The sequence below is a fragment of the Loxodonta africana genome, chromosome 9 (assembly GCF_030014295.1).
Source record: "Loxodonta africana isolate mLoxAfr1 chromosome 9, mLoxAfr1.hap2, whole genome shotgun sequence".
NCBI classification, from domain to species: Eukaryota; Metazoa; Chordata; class Mammalia; order Proboscidea; family Elephantidae; genus Loxodonta; species Loxodonta africana.
This window is the reverse complement of record NC_087350.1, coordinates 47,188,122-47,204,342: the sequence shown is the minus strand read 5'-3', so window position 1 is coordinate 47,204,342 and position 16,221 is coordinate 47,188,122. Positions and strand designations below refer to the sequence as shown.

At 53.2% G+C, this 16,221-nt stretch overlaps 1 protein-coding gene across 3 annotated transcripts in view; it reads left to right on the top strand.

Moving 5' to 3' along the window:
- Window positions 1-16,221, top strand: part of DNM1 (dynamin 1) — a 48,504-nt gene that overhangs the window by 27,042 nt on the left and 5,241 nt on the right. For all 3 annotated transcript variants that reach the window (XM_023544880.2, XM_003407699.4, XM_064291378.1), the window contains exons 11-21: window positions 812-898; window positions 2,998-3,068; window positions 3,258-3,309; window positions 3,514-3,525; window positions 5,924-6,037; window positions 9,943-10,052; window positions 10,984-11,095; window positions 11,537-11,548; window positions 11,960-12,130; window positions 14,353-14,594; window positions 14,962-15,177. In XM_023544880.2, the coding sequence (XP_023400648.1) occupies window positions 812-898; window positions 2,998-3,068; window positions 3,258-3,309; window positions 3,514-3,525; window positions 5,924-6,037; window positions 9,943-10,052; window positions 10,984-11,095; window positions 11,537-11,548; window positions 11,960-12,130; window positions 14,353-14,594; window positions 14,962-15,177 (1,199 nt within the window). The remainder of the gene's footprint in view (window positions 1-811; window positions 899-2,997; window positions 3,069-3,257; window positions 3,310-3,513; window positions 3,526-5,923; window positions 6,038-9,942; window positions 10,053-10,983; window positions 11,096-11,536; window positions 11,549-11,959; window positions 12,131-14,352; window positions 14,595-14,961; window positions 15,178-16,221) is intronic.

Genomic DNA, 16,221 nt, shown 5'->3' with positions numbered 1-16,221 from the left:
AGTTAGAGGCAGGTGCAGCTGGGGGTGATGGTGCCAGGCAGGGGCATGCCAAGGGAGGCAAAACCAGATTGGTTCCACCAAGAGGGCCTGGGGCCCAGCCAGGCCCCGCGGGGTACTGCTCATGCTGCTGGCACCCACCTCCGCATGCCGCCCCTCCATGCCTTGCATGCCTGTGCCTGCGGCTTCTGCATGTCATTTTGTGTGACTGGTGGTCTTCCCCTGCCTACCCCCTGGCTCTGACAAGGAGCATTGCTTGTCCTCAGCCTGACTCAGGAGGCCAGCTGGCACCTTGAGCCCTGCCTCCCCCCATTACTCCTGCATTAGAATCTGGAGGCTATTCTCTGCCTGATTCTCCCACTGCCTGATTCCCTCCAAGTCCTTGGTAAGGCATGGGGCAGCCCTGAGGGCCAGTGAAGGCCTTGGAAGCTAACAGTCCCCTAAACAAAGGCCTCAAATCTAATGTCTGTTTCTAAGACGGCTGTCACCAAGATTGTGGTCAAGATTCCCACGGCATTTCCCCCCATGGGAACTGCCCCTTCCCCCTGAAGTTGCCAAGGTAAGCCAGTGAAGAGGGCCTAGAACCAGGAAGACCTTTGGTTTGCCATTTGGAGCCTAGTTCTCAGGGGGAAAGAATGGCCATGGCTTGGTGCCATCAGCTTCCTGGGACCCCAGATCTCTCTTTCTCCTCGTGGGCATTCTGTGTGTGCCTCCCACCCCATGTCTCCTGGATCCTTGGACTTGGGCGGGGTTTGGGTGCTCCCTGCCCATGCTCCCTGTGTACGTGGCTCTCTCCCCTCCCATCCTTCCCCAGCTCCAGCAGTACCCACGGCTTCGGGAGGAGATGGAGCGCATTGTGACCACCCACATCCGGGAGCGTGAGGGTCGGACAAAGGAGCAGGTGAGGCACATAGCACCTGCCAACTGAGCTCCACACCCTTCGGCCTTTTCCCTCAACTTAAACTCCTGTCTCTGGGCACTCTTCCTTCTTCCCATGTTGTCTTCTCTGTCTCAGTCTCCCTTTCTCCCCTTACACTAACTCTTAGCTTCCCTTTCTTACTCTGTCCTTCCCAACTCTGGCAGTCTGTCCTTCTGGTCATTTCTCTTTGGGTCTCTCTGTCTATCTGTTTGCTCTTTCTCTGGATCACCTTAAACCCCTCATAGCCACCTCCCTCCTTTTATGCAGTCATTCATCAAATATTCATTCATTCAGTCGCACATATATTCCCTGAATGCTGCCTCTGAACTCGGAGGACTGGAGATGACAGGCCCCTGGCACCGCCTTCATGAAGCTCACAGGCTAGTTCCTCTTTCCTCATCCATCTTTGTTGTCTCACTGTCTACCCCCACCTATGGCTTCAGTTCTTAGCACCTATTCTCACACATCCCTTCTCCACAATGGTGCTGTCTCCAATCACTTACACTTTTGTCTTTGGGGTTGTGTCTTAAAATCCTTATTGGTCTTTTTTTTTCATTATGAAAATGATAAATAATAAGACATTCAATCAATATAGAAATGATTGAATTACGAGTAAGTATCCTCCATTGGGAAGAAGCCCTGGTGGTACGATGGTTAAGCACTCAGCTGTTAACTGAAAGGTTGGCGGTCCGAACCCACCCAGTGGTTCCGTGGGAAAAAGACCAGGCCACCTGCTTCCATAAAGATTACAGCCTAGAAAACCCTATGGGACAGATCTACTCCGCCCCACAGGGTTGCTGTGAGTGGGAGCTGCCTTCACTGCACCCAACAATAGCAATCCCTCCATTTATTCTTCCCAACTCCCCAGTCTTTTCCGTGAGATAACCAATATTAACAGTATGGTGTGTTCCCTTCCAGACATTTTTCTAGGAACGCACATACACACACATGCACACACACATACTCAGAAGATTCTATCATTATCTAAAGGAACCCTATTCCTGCTGTGTCTTGCCTTTTTTCTCTAACGATAATCGATAAATCATGAGTAGCTAATGTCTAGTAGCTAACATTGCTTGAACACAGATTGCTCATCAGATACATGACCTGCCTCGTCTTATTGCCTTTTCACCAGTCACGATGAGGCAAATACACTCCAAGTATGGAACCTGAGGCTCAGTGAGGACCACTGCCAGTCTCACAGTAAGCAGCAGGGTATGGGCTTGAACCTGACAGTCTATATCCAGAACTTTTCCCTCATCACGGCACGGTGATGAGTCCGTCCACACTTAACCATTTCTAAGGGGAATCTTTCCACTGCCAGAACAGAGAAATCTTCCTCATTCTTTTTAACAGCTGCAAAGTGTTTTATTGTTTAGAGGGTACGGAAATCTATTTTCCCTTCTGATGACCTTTGGTTTGTCCCCAATTTTTCTGTTTCAAACCACACCACACTGAACACCCGATACATATATCTTTGCTCACTTGATGAGTTCTTCTGTGAGATATAGTTCTGGAAGTATCTATGTGCATTTTCATGTTGTTAAACACTGCCAAATCACCCTCCTTTACATTTCCACTGACAGATGAGAGAGTCCACCTCCCTACTTCCATGCCCACATTCACTATTATCAATATTTATCATTTATGTGATAGGTTAAAAAAGGATCTCATAAGAGGGGGAAAGGAAGTGGGAGTAGGGAGTGAGATGTATGTAAACTTATATGTGACAGACTGATTGGATTTGTAAACGTTCACTTGAAGCTTAATAAAAGTTATAAAAAAAAAAAGGATCTCATTATTCCTCTAACTTATATTTCTTTAATTATTAATGAGGCTGAACACTTTTTGCATATGCTTATTGGCTATATGTGTTTCTTCTGTGAATTACCCATTCATTTTTTTGATTATCTTGATTTGTGTTTCTTGTCTTTCTCTTATTGATTTGTAGGAACTCTTTATTTATTATGAATACTAACTTTTTATATGTGCTGCAAGTATTCTTCTCCCAGCTTGTCATTCATTTTTAAACTTGGTGTGGTGTCTTTTCCATTTACCCTCTGACCTGTGTATCGTTGAAGGTCATGCTCCTCATTGACATTGAGCTGGCTTACATGAACACCAACCATGAGGACTTCATAGGCTTTGCCAAGTGAGTGCTCCCTGGGCAAAAAGGGTGACAACTCTTAGGTGAGTGTGTGTGTGTGTGTGTGTGTGTGTGCGTGTGTGTGTGCATGTGTAGGACCCAAACCCACTGGGTTAACCCTCTGGGTCCGCTGCCTATTGAGTTGGGCCTCTTGAGAAAAGAAGTTCTGAGACTCCTCCCTTCTCTCCTCATTAGTGCTCAGCAGAGAAGCAATCAGATGAACAAGAAGAAGGCTTCAGGGAACCAGGTGAGTGGGGCCCACCATCCCAGCCCGAGGGATGAAGGGTGCTGGATGGACACCAAGCTCTAAGAGCCCCAACCCCTGAGGGGAAGGGGTCCATGGGGCCAGGGATCCTGTCAGCCACCAGCCACAAGCCTCCCACCCTGCCTCAGTAACCCTTTCTCCTCTCTCCCGATGCCTCTCGTGGTTGCTATGGTTACCTCTTTGCAGGATGAGATTCTGGTGAGTACCAGGACTGGGGCTCTTGGCTTATATAGTGAGGGGGAGGAGGGAACTGATCAGTAGAGGGGATTTGTAGGGGGCAAGAGGGCGCCTCTTGGCTTGAGCCAGTGGCACACACTAGTACATAGGTGTTCCACATATGCTCTCAGGCCAGAGGCAAGGCCTAGCCACACGCATGGTCCCATCGGTCTGTCCATCAGTGTGTATGAGCTAAGTGCCTGTTTCAGGCAGTTAGACGATGCAGGGAGGTGGGTGTAAAAATGCCTAGCAGAGGCCTGGCACAAAGTAGGTTGGATAGATGGATGGATGGATGGATGGATGGATGGATGGATGGATGGATGGATGGATGGATGGACGGACGGGAGTGAGACATGTTTTTAAGAAGCTGATAGCCAGCTCCACTAGAGAGCTGAGTAAAGAAATGAATGAAATGTCAAGAGACAAGCCCCTCCTTACCTGGCTTCCTGCTGTCTGTCCTTCAGATCTCTGGTGAAATGTTATTCATCAGGAGCCCTTTCTCAACCCCCTTTATACATAAGAACCATAGAGTCCTGAGCTTTTTTCCCCCCATAGGTTCCATGGGAGGTATTTTCTTTGTAATAATCTAAGTGTTTGTGCGATTATTGGTTTAATGTCTATTTCCTTCCCCAGCTCCATGAGGGCAGGGGCTGGGTCTGTCTTGTTCATCACTAAATCCTCAGCCCCAAGCCCAGTGCCTGACACACAGTAGGTACTCAGCAGAATGAAGGCATTATGAATGGACTATTTAGAGCAATTCAGTTCAGTGAATACTCACCTACACTGTGCTGGGCCCTGGACAGGAGTCAGACTGTCCCTGACCCATGGAGACCTGGTCCTGCAGGCAGGGCCCAACTGAGGGCCCCTGAGAGCCCCAAGCAGGGTGGGAGTTTGGGGTGCAGGAGGTTCCTGGCGTAGGGGCTCTGGAGGGAGTTTGGGTGAACAGGGAGGAGTGCAGGGCTGGGGGTGGCCAAGGTGAGGACGAAGGCCGCAAGTCTGGGCAGGGTGCAGGGTGGTAAGTTCTGCTGGTCAGATCCTGGAACAGGCAGGAGAGGAGTCATGAGATCCTGTCTATTGTGTTCCTATTAACTAACTTAAGACAACTGTGGTTTCCCCTCAGCTTAGCTACTGATCTGCTGTATGACTTGGGTTCTCCACAAGGTTTTCGGGGAAGCCAGAGAGGGGGTAAGGCAGGCTCCAGGAGGGCTTTCCCACCAGCCCCCAGCCCTCCTCTGGGTTTCCTCTAGCTGCTCAGAGGAGAAGCCAGGGATGTCTGGGTCAGGGGAGGGGGAAGAAGCAGCTCCTTCGCCCTCTCAGTCTGCAGCAGGCTCCTGAGCTCTGGCCTGGCCCACCACCAGGGCGTGGGCAGTGGCCCCACCCTTGGAGGAGAACTCAGAGACCCTGGTGTGGGGTGATGGCTCAGGACAGTTCTGGGGACAGCTGCTTCCTGCCACGAAAAGGGACCTTTGCGTTTTACTCTGAACTTTACTTGGGAAGAAGGGGCCTGGGCCCTTCCTGACTCAGCTCCTTCTCCCTCCCCCATCGTCTCCCCACCACCCAATCCCTGTCCTGGGCCTGGGACCCAGAGACTCTTAGAATCGTAGTATGTAGCATTCATTTATTCATGCCACAAACATTTATTGATCACTTGCTGTTTGCTGAGCGCTCTGCAATGTGCTGAGAATATACTAGTGAATGAGAGAGTTCATGATTTAGCAGGGGAGGCTTATACCAACAGGTAATCTCTCTCTCTCTCTCACACATACACAAGGTTAATTAAAAAAATCTCAGTCTATGTCATAGAAGATACAAGGGAGTAATAAAGGATTATAATGAGGCTCCTAATTTATACTGGGGAGCCTGGGAGGGCCTGCCTGAGAATGTGACTTTTGAGCTGATCCCAAAGGGTGAGTAGGAATTTGCCAGGCAAAGAAGGAGGGGAAGTACCTTCTAGGCAGAGGCACCAGCATGTGCAAAGTCCCAGGGATCAGACGAAAAAAGTCTTAGATTAAATTGGATCCTAAGCTGAAAAGGAACTGAGAGCTGTCTTGCCCCATCTGCCACATAAACTGTGCTTGCACACTTTTAGTGATGGGGAGCTCATCGCCTACCAAGTCCATTAATCCCTTACCCAGAACTGTTTGACTGTCAGAAGGCTCTTTATCCTGAGCTGGCCTTTGCCTTCTTCTGTTTCACAGTCTGTTCACTTGTGGTTCAAACCAAGGTAGGTTTGGCCCCCACCTTCCCTGCCTTCCCTGACCAGCCAGGCCTCCAAGAGCTGGGGAAGGGGTGGGCTTTTGAATACCTGCCTTTGCCCGCCCGGCCCTCCATGGAGAAGCCTGGCCCCTGCCCACTGACCTTCTGGCCCCTCACCCTCCAGGTCATCCGGAAGGGCTGGTTGACCATCAGCAATATTGGCATCATGAAGGGTGGCTCCAAGGAGTACTGGTTTGTGCTGACTGCCGAGAATCTGTCCTGGTACAAGGATGATGAGGTGAGCACAGAGCCCCTGGTCATCAAGGGGAGAGCTGGTGGCCACCGTCAGGCTCAGATCTTATCATGGGCTTGGAGTAGACTGAACCACTCAATGGGAGTTTTTAAAAAATTACACCAAAGACCCATGGGGAGAGGCGGAATGCAAGGATCAGAGGCAGGCAATCCTGGGAGCTTGGGGCAGGGGGCTGAGGAGGTGGCCCTTTCATCCAGGTTGTGAGGAGAAGATGGCTTGGTGGGGTCTGGGAGCCTGGGGCCAAGGGCCCTGGAGAGGGTGGGCAGGGGTGCTGGGTACCCCACCCTGATCCCGCCAGCCCAGCCTTCCTGTTTTCGTGCTTCAGGGCGTGCCGCCTCCTCCATGGCCCCCACAGGCCCATGACACACACAAGTCTCGCTGCCAGACACCCTGTTAACCCCTGCACCCCAGCCCCCCAGAGCTTAGCAGTCCATGGGAGATGCCCAGAGTGCCTCCAGGCTGAGGGGGGTGGAGTGATGGTAGCCTGCAGAGCCACCACACAAAACCCCTCCCTGCCCATGAGAACACACAGAATCCCCCTGCCATCCCCTTCCCCTGTCGCTAGTCTCCTTTAAGAATGAGTCTATTTGGCTTCCACATCTGGATTCCAGAGGTGACCAGAGAGAAGGGGAGGGCTGGGGGGCTTGTGGTAATGAACTCCAGCTGGCCAAGGAGTGGGGGCAGGGACCCTCTTTTTCCTGAGAGGCTGTTGGAGGATAGGGTGCTTTCAGTGGGAGAGTGGGGCTTGGGGTGAGGGCCTGTGACTTTGTCTCCAAGTCCCCTTCTTGGTCCCTACCTCCTCCAAGTCTGCCCCAGGAAGGCCCTCTCCTCCCCACTTTGGGCGGGGCCCTCCGTCGTCACTGGCGGGGGGTGCCAAGCCATCTGGACCTCATTACCCCAACCCTGGCCTCTCCCCTAGCGTGAGCACCGGGGCCCCTGGAAGGGATGGAGTCTGAGGTGGCGTGGGGCGCCGGTAGGGGGGTTGCTTCCTGCTCTGTTGCCCAGGCAGGCTCCCTAGACGCCCCCTAGGACTGGGGGCTCCTGACTGCTGGCCCCACAACTCCTGGTGCTTTCAGTTAGGAGCTCCTAGCATAGGGGACAGGGTGACAGTGTGACCTGGGGTTAAGGGCCCAAACTGGATGCACTGTGGGGGCAGGGATCAAGTGTGTCTGAGAGGGGCCCCTGGCCTTGTACCTGGGTGTGTAGGTCTGTTTTGAGCTTTGTATGTACATTTGAGTTTTTTCAAGTGTGAAAAACTGCTTGGAGTGTGTGTGGGCGGTGGGAATGGAGTGTAGGTAGTGAGAGGTGGGAGGCGGGGTGTGTGTATGAGGGTGTGGGTGAGGTATGTGGGTGTTTCATGGGAGAGTATGTCGCGGTATAAGCAGCTAAGTGTGTTTGGAATACAAGGGTTTGTGTGTGTATTTGGGGAGCATGTATTTGGAGTTGGAATATGTGAGCTTGGTCTGACTCTCCAAGTGTGTGTGTCTGTGCTTGGTGTGTGTGTGTGTTTGGGGGTGGGCTTGAGGAAGAAGGATGTGACTGTGAAACATCTGGGATTTGAGAATATGTGTATGTGGTTGGGATGTCAGGATGGGAAGGACGAGTGGCCCATTGTGAGGGGTGTGTGTATCTGTGCGTGTGTGCATGCATGCATGTGTGCATTTGTGATGTGAGCGTCTGCTTGGAACATGAATGTGTGATTTAAAGTTTGAATGTGTGAACGTATGTGCCTGAGTTGTGGGGTGAGTGTTGAGGTGAGGGTGTGTGTGTGTTTGGGAGTGAGCAGAGTTTTGCACTAGGACAGCTGGGGGGTTGGAGGTGGTCTGGGCAATTGGCGTCCCCTCCTCCACCCAGTCACCAACCCCCTGGTCTTTGGTGACAAAGGGAGAGCCTCTGGGCAGACAGGCAGTTGCACATATCCCCAGCCCTCATTGACCCCCCATCTCTTCAGTCTTCCTCTGTCGCCTTCTCCCATCACCACCATCGTCCCCCACCCACCCTCTCCCACAGCTGGATGGCACCCCCAGCCCTCTGCGCCTCCTCCCAACCCTCCCTGTGCTACCCAAGCCCCCTGCCCTGGCTCCAGGCTCCGGATCTGGGATGGCGGGAGGGGATCCGTCCAGCTCTCCAGCGTCGGCGCCGAGGGTCTAACCCAGCCCAGCCTAACCAATGTGCAGACTACTGTACAATTTGGGAGTCCTGAACAGATAGTCTAAACACTGGGTAGACGGAGTGGAGGTGTCCTCTGGTCCATCCAGGCAGCAGTGTCTTTCCATCCGGTGGGAGCTTCAGCCCCATCCTCTGGAGATTCAAGCTTTCCCCACCCAGCCCCAGCTCCAGTGTCCCCTCAGCCCCAGCCCAGCCAGCCGTGGTCCCCTCTCTGCTCCCAACTCCCCTTCTGCCTCCTTTGACGTGGCAGGGGTGAGCGGGAGCTGTGGCTGGGGAGGAGGGGCCTGGGGAGGGGGCCGACCAGCAGGAAGGGAGGAATGGGGGGAGGAAGCCGCTCCTACCTAGTGTCCAACCCCAAAGCGCAGGGCGGGTGGCGGGGCCTTCCTCGAACGGTTCCAGATGTTCCCTGGCCGTGTGTGCAACTTCCTCCTCTCCTCCCCCAGCCGCCCTCTGGAGCTCCTGGCCACCCGCCTGGCATAAAGAAGGCTTTATGTGGCTGGATGGGCCAGGCGGGTGCAGGGGGCAGAGGAGAGTGGGTAGGATGACACTGGGACGGGGGAGCAGAGTCCTCCTAAGCCCAGTCCCCCTACCTGCGATTCTGGGTGGGCTCCTTCCCAAGTCCTCTGAGTCCCTGAGACCCACAAAGACCCCCATCCCAGCCCGGGGTCCCAGCCTTGCCAGCCTGGCCTAGGTCCTATGGTGTTGGGTGGGCAAGCAGGGCACAGACAGCAGAAATCCTTCCCCTTCTCTAGACCCCCATCCTGGGGTCCCTCCTCCCCAGGCCCTGAACCCCCTCCTCTTAGACATATGTCAGCTTATACCAGGTATACACACATGTGCACATAGTCCTAGCACCCTACACACCTATGCACAGATTCATATACCTCTCCCCCGATGCCTTCGAACCAAACATATACAGCCCCTTACACAAACTGTCTGCATATAAATATGTGTACTCACAGAACATGTCATACAGGCATGCTCGTGCCAACACTTACACTCTCACCATCATTACACATATCTGCAACATACATTGATTGTAGGCATACATCTGCATTGATCAACAAATGTGCTCACACTGACACATGGCCATGTTGGGCACCTCCCCAGACATAAACATGCATACACACACATTCATGCAATACAGACACACCGGTGCACACAAACAATGGTAACAGGATATATACTGAGGCTTGCGTGCATTTGGACAAACACACAACCATACACATGTCGTACACATAGACACACCATCTCCAGGCTTGAGTTGTGTTCCTGATTGCTAACACATGGGTGGCTGGAGGGAGTGGGCTGAGCCAGCCCTTTGAAGACTCTGGGGTTGGTGGCCCCCCTTCCCTGTCTTTGAGGCAGGAAATGAAGTCAGAGGCTTATCCAAAGCAGGCCCTGTGGCCTAGCAGCCAGGCGGGGTCCCTGCCTGAAGCAGGCCTGGCTAACATCCAGGACTTGCTTGAGGGGGATGTGGGGGCCAGCCTCAGCCTTACCATTCTGGGCTCCAGAGCTTGGGCCCATCTGCAGAGGTGGTGGGAATGGCTCGGACTTGGAGGCCTTCATCAACCAGCGGTTGTAGAATGTGAGCGGCTGGTGCTCAGAAGCCTGGGCCAGGCTGGGGGTCCACATGCATATACCAGCATGGAGCACCCTTAGGGAGTGAGCATGGCAGGAATAGTGCCATCCTCACTCATTGCTCCTGCCCCACCCCACAGGAGAAAGAGAAGAAATACATGCTGTCTGTGGACAACCTGAAGCTGCGGGATGTGGAGAAGGGCTTCATGTCCAGCAAGCATATCTTTGCCCTCTTTAACACGGAGCAGAGGTGCCTACCTGTCCCTGGCCTGGGGCTGTGGGAGCCCCAGACCCTGCAAGCCCCAAACTACATAGCAAGTCATTCATCTGACAAATATTTGTTGAGCTCCTACTCTGTGCTAGACATCATGTCAAGTCGTCCCTTCCTCCCTTGCTTTCTTCTACAGTCTTTTGTTTAGTACCTGCTCTGCGTGAAACACTCTGCCAGGCCCTGGGGACAAAGTAGAGACCAGGAGTCCCTGGTCACTAACTCCTGTTGCTCAGTGTCCACTGGGATCAGTAGCAATTCCAGGCCTCTCACCTCCCAATCCAGGGCCGACTCTAATGAGTCCTCTCCCAATCAGTGATGAGGATTCAATGAAGCTGCCCATCAGGAGAGTCCGCAGAAAGCCAGGAAGGGAGCCAGTTGGGATCCAAGACCTAAGCCAGGGGGTTGCATTGTCTTGCGGATGCTCCTTTTATTGAGGGCTCAGTCCCTCTCTAAGTATTTTACTGCTCATTTCCCTAAATCCTCACAATGACCCTAACCAAACCAAATCCACTGCTGCTGAGTCGATTCTGACTCATAACAACCCCATAGGGTTTCCAAGGCTGTAAATCACTACAGAAGTAGACTGCCATCTTTCTCCTGAGGAGCTGCTGGTGGTTTCGAACAGCCAACCTTTTGGTTAGCCGTTGATCGCTTTAACCACTGCGGCACCAGGGCTCCTTCACAATGACCCTAGGAGGCAGGAATTAGTACAATTACCCCTTTTTCTAGATGAGGAAAACTGAGACTTGGAAAGAGAAAGAGACTTTCTCAGGGTCACATAGCTGGGAAATGAGAAAGCCAGAACTGGACCCAAGGCCTGATGATGACCCTACCACCCATGCAAGCCCTTAACCACCAAGAAGGGTGGGCTTCACCTTGGTCTCCCCTCACCATCTGTCCTATCTTGCAGGAACGTTTACAAGGATTATCGGCAGCTGGAACTGGCCTGTGAGACTCAGGAGGAGGTGGACAGCTGGAAGGCCTCCTTCCTTAGGGCTGGCGTGTACCCTGAGCGTGTTGGGGTGAGTGGCAGGGCAGGGAGAGGAGGGACAGGCTACTCATATGAGAGGTCCGTGGGGCACTATCCTCAGTGATGCCAAGTCATGCCATGTTTCTGAGCCTTCACTGGGCTCAGCAATATCGGGGATCCCCATGCCTACCTGCCCTGGAGTGAGATACTCCGATGGCAGTTTTATGTGCCCCCTTCTCTGCCACATAAGCCATTTCTTGTGTCGCCTTCATATGGCGGTGGTTTCTTTGGATGGCCTTCTCCTTTCATAGCAGTATCTTTGTCCCCTCTTTCAGTGTGGCAATGGCTAGAATTGCCTTAGAGCTGGGGTTCACTCAACCTCTCCCCTTTTCCTTTGTGTGTGTCTGTCTGCTTCGGCTGTGCTCCCTGGTGGCGGTGGTGGTGGTGGCGATGCTGGTGTGGCGGCCTTTGTGACCTCGGCATGGGTCTCCAGGACAAGGAGAAAGTGAGTGTGCCCCTCCCTTGCCCTCTGCCAGGCCTCTCCTAGCCTGGCACCAGTGCTAGCCAGGTCTTCAGAATCAGAAAGAAACCTGGGAAACCCTGGAGGTGTTCTTTTCTAATTTATGGATTGGGAAACGGAAGCAAATTCTAGGCACTAGAGTCAGAGCAGAAATAAGGCTGAAGAAAGGAGTCTGGGGTCCTGAGAGGCACTGGGGTGGCCAGAGCACGGAGCCCCTGAGCATGTGCAGAGCTGGGTGTCTGTATGTTTTGGCCAGGTGCTTCTCCTCTCTGTGCCTCAGTGTTCCAGGCACCTGAGGAGGGGCTGTGACCCTGGACTGGGGGCTGGAGCATGGCAGGGGGCCTGTGAGACTGGATGAACTTGGCCACCCTGATGCCCTTCTGTTCCCTATGGCAGGCCAGTGAGACCGAGGAGAACGGCTCAGACAACTTCATGCACTCCATGGACCCACAGCTGGAGCGGCAGGTGGAGACCATCCGGAATCTGGTGGACTCGTACATGGCCATTGTCAATAAGACCGTGCGGGACCTCATGCCTAAGACCATCATGCACCTCATGATCAACAACGTACGTGGCCTGCTGCGTAGGGGATGGGGTGCTTTTGTAGGACCGAGGCAGACAGCCCGTTTAGACTGAGGCAGGCACTGGCGGCCAGTCCTGGGGGCCAGGTCTAGGAAGGGAGGCATGGTCCAGTCCAAGGCTGCCCAATATAAATATAATGTGAGCTTCGTATATAATTTTACATTTTCTAGCAGCCATGTCAAAAGAAGTAAAAAGAAACAAAATTAATTTTGATAGTATATTTCATTTAACTCAATACATATAAAATATTATTTCAACATGAAATCAATATAAAAATTATTAGTGAGATCTTCCACATTCTTTTTTTCATACTAAGTTTTCCAAATCAGATTCGGTCACTAAATTTTCCTTGTAAATACTTGATCTGTATTTAGATTTCATGAAATTTACAGTTGAAAAAGTAGATTCGCATACCTAAGGTGTTCCAAACATACTTAAAAAGTTTTCCAATAACTGAATTGAGTATCAGCTGTTAAATTTATACTAAAATTAAAATTTAATTAACCAAAATAAAAAAATTCAGTTCCTCAGTCACACTAAACACACTTCAAATGCTCAGCATAGTCACAGGTGGCTACCATATTGGACAGTGCAGGTCTAGACCTCTGGGGACAGAACTGTTGAGGGAGGCAAGGGCCAGCACTCTGGGGCCAGGTCTGGTGGGGAAAGTGTGGTCCAGACCACTGGGCCACAGTCATGGGGATCATGGTCCAGACCACTGAGGCGAGGTCTGGTGGGGGAGGGCATGGTCCACCCCTCCAGGGCCAGTGAGGTAGGAGAAGCATAGGCTAGCTCTGCAAGGCCAGCTCTGGGAGAAGACATGGTTCTTATGGAGACAGCACATGCTGGCCCCTCTACCCACAGTTCCTGAGAAGGGAGCCCCTACTGTATACAGCCTCACACATATCTTCACCCTGACTGCCTCCAAGGCTCCCTCTTGGCCCAGCATGCCTACATTATATACATCTGTACTCTCAAGGCCCCCATCCCTTGTATCCCCTTGGGAGTCATTAGTGGTACTTCCAGTGGGCCATCCATGCTGGATACACAAGTGAAGGATAGGGTCACTAAGATGAAAGCAGTGGTCAGCTCCTGGCCCAGCGAGGGATTCTGCCACAAAACAGTCTGGGGACAATCCCTTTCTCCTTCTGTCCCAAATTCCTAGTTCTCTTCAGGTGGTTCCCAGATTCCAGGAGTCCCCTGGCCTCAACTCACAGCACAGACATTTCTGTGTATTACACCCAATAGTAGCATTCTCAGACTTCACTGTGCATTTAGCCTAGGGAGCTGGCTAATGTATTGATTTCTGGGCATCGCCCCAAGAAGTTCTGATTCAGTAGGTCTTGGGAGGGTCCGAGAACCTGTATCTTTTGAGAACTCCCAGACCAGTCTTCGAAATACACACCCCACGGCACCACCACAACCTGTAGTTTAGTGAAAAAGCATGGACCCAGGAGAATGAGTACCAGATTTGAATCTTAATTTTGCTAGGAATTCCTTGTGTGACTTTGAGCAAATGAACTACCCTCTCTGGGCCTCTATTTCCTAATATGTAAAATATAGATAATAATAGCACCAACCTCACAAGGTTGAGGATCAAATGCATATAAAGTGCATAGCAACACACTATCTGGCACATAGTAGGTGCTCAACATGCATTTGAATAATGAACAGAAGAGACACAGGCCTATGGAATAAAAAACAACTCAGCATCTGTCCATGAATGTCTCAGAGCCTCAGCAGGGTAAACTGGAGAACCCAATCCAGGCACATATTTAAACTTGTTGCTGTCACTTCTCAAGGGTTCAGAAAATATTAAGCTCTCATCTTTCTTATTTTGGTCCAGTGGAGAGTGCAACTCCTTGGAAAAAGTGTAACTATCCCATTTTACAGATGAGCAAACCGAGGCTCAAAGAACTGAGTAGGTAGGTGTCCTGGTGGCATGATAGGTCCTGAGTCTCCTCCCAGATCTGTACCTTGGACAGGTCACTTTTCCTCTCTGGTCCTCTGTATCTGCATCTGAGAAAAGGGCAAGGGGGAGGGAGGAGGCATTCCAAGTTTAGGAGGTAATGAAGGAAGCTACCTATGAAACACCAAAAACCCAGCCTCTCAGGCCAGCGCACAGTCCTTGCAAGGTCCGGCGGCGCATGCTGGGTGGCTCAGGTGTTCAGGGGTCTCAGTCCCCTCTCCTCCTCACTCGCCGGCAGACCAAGGAGTTTATCTTCTCGGAGCTACTGGCCAACCTTTACTCGTGCGGGGACCAGAACACGCTGATGGAGGAGTCAGCCGAGCAGGCGCAGCGCCGCGACGAGATGCTGCGCATGTACCACGCGCTGAAGGAGGCGCTGAGCATCATCGGCGACATCAACACGACTACTGTCAGCACTCCCATGCCCCCGCCTGTGGACGACTCCTGGCTGCAGGTGCAGAGCGTACCGACCGGACGCAGGTACCAGGGCCGGCCCCCACGGCCCCAAAGCCCCCAGCCCGGGGCCCGCGGGAGGAGGGCCGGGACCGGGCAGTGGCGCGCCCGCGTCACCGGGGCGGCTCCCACCTGGAGCGAGGGGCGGAGCTTAGAGAGGGCGGGGCTTGACGCGGGGCGGGGCTTGCCGTGGAGCGCTGGCTGCGAGGCGGGGCGAGGCTGGGGCATTGGCACCGCCTGGGGCGGGCCTTAAACTCCAGAGAAAACAGTGGGCGAAGTGGGCGGAGCTTGCGTGCATGGGCGGGGCCAGCACTGGGCTAGGGTGGGGCCTCAGGTTGGGGCGGAACTACTCATCTTTCTTCTCTCCCTGTACCCTACTCGCTGTCGCCTGCAGATCGCCCACATCCAGCCCCACGCCGCAGCGCCGAGCCCCCGCCGTGCCCCCAGCCCGGCCAGGGTCCCGGGGCCCTGCTCCTGGGCCTCCGCCTGCTGGGTCCGCCCTGGGGGGGGCTCCCCCCGTGCCCTCCAGGCCGGGGGCTTCCCCTGACCCCTTCGGTCCTCCCCCCCAGGTGCCCTCGCGCCCCAACCGCGCCCCGCCCGGGGTCCCCAGGTGAGTAGGGGCCGAGTGCCGCGGGAGAGGCCGTGAAGCTAGACTTAGCTGGGAGGGTGCGGGGCAATGGAGAGGGGGGAGCCCACCTGGAGGCTGGAGCCGGATCCTAGGGCATCAGCTTTGGCCACCAGAGCTGGCCTTCTCCATCCAAGACACTTGGACCATGGGTGCCAGAGCCACAGGGTGTGGGGCCCAGGGCTGAGGAAGCCTGGCCTGGCCTCCAGAGAGCGCTGAGTCCCAGAGGTGGTCTTTCCTGGGGAGGGGGCCGTGGGACTCGTCCCACCTGCCCCCTTCTTTCCAGCACTTGCATGGCGCTTCCCTTCTTTTTCACTTTTTGCAGCCTTCCCCACATCGTATTCCTCTTTTTCCCTTCTCGCTCTCCTCTGTTCTCCATTCTATCCTTGATACTCCTTTCCCAGCCCCTGGTGAGCATACCCCAGGTCTGAAACCAGATCCTCTCTGGATGTGTGGATTCCCTTCAGTTACACTCAGGGCTGCCCTGATGCCACTGCCTCCCACTCCTGACTCTATTGACTGCCCTAAGGGGGTGTTGGACCTTTGGCCCACAGGAACACAGGCCAGGCTGTGGCTGTATGACCAGCACGGTGTGTGATGTGTGAGTGGGCGTGCACACTGGCGTGTGAGTGTAAGAGCGGCACCCAGCTAAGGTACAGCTGCAGAGCCCACCCACCAAAGTGCTCTAGGAATAGAGACACACCTACCTCACTGGCACATGGGGGAAGGCTGTCAACATCCTGCCCTCCTTGGAGTGTGACCCCCTGCCGCTACTAGAATCTGGTGCACACAACTATCACCACTACTCCTCGAAGTTAATAGGTGACTGTGTACACCACACACTTGGTGACCCAAAATCAGAACACCTAAGCTGATTCTATTCAGAATAGTGAATGGACTCTTAGGCTTATATATCTGGTAACAGCTCAAACCAGCTGGTAATAGGACATAAGTGATTCAAAGCCTACAACAATCAAGACAGTGCAATCTAGTAGTCCATCTGGGTATATTGAAACAAAACAAAACAAG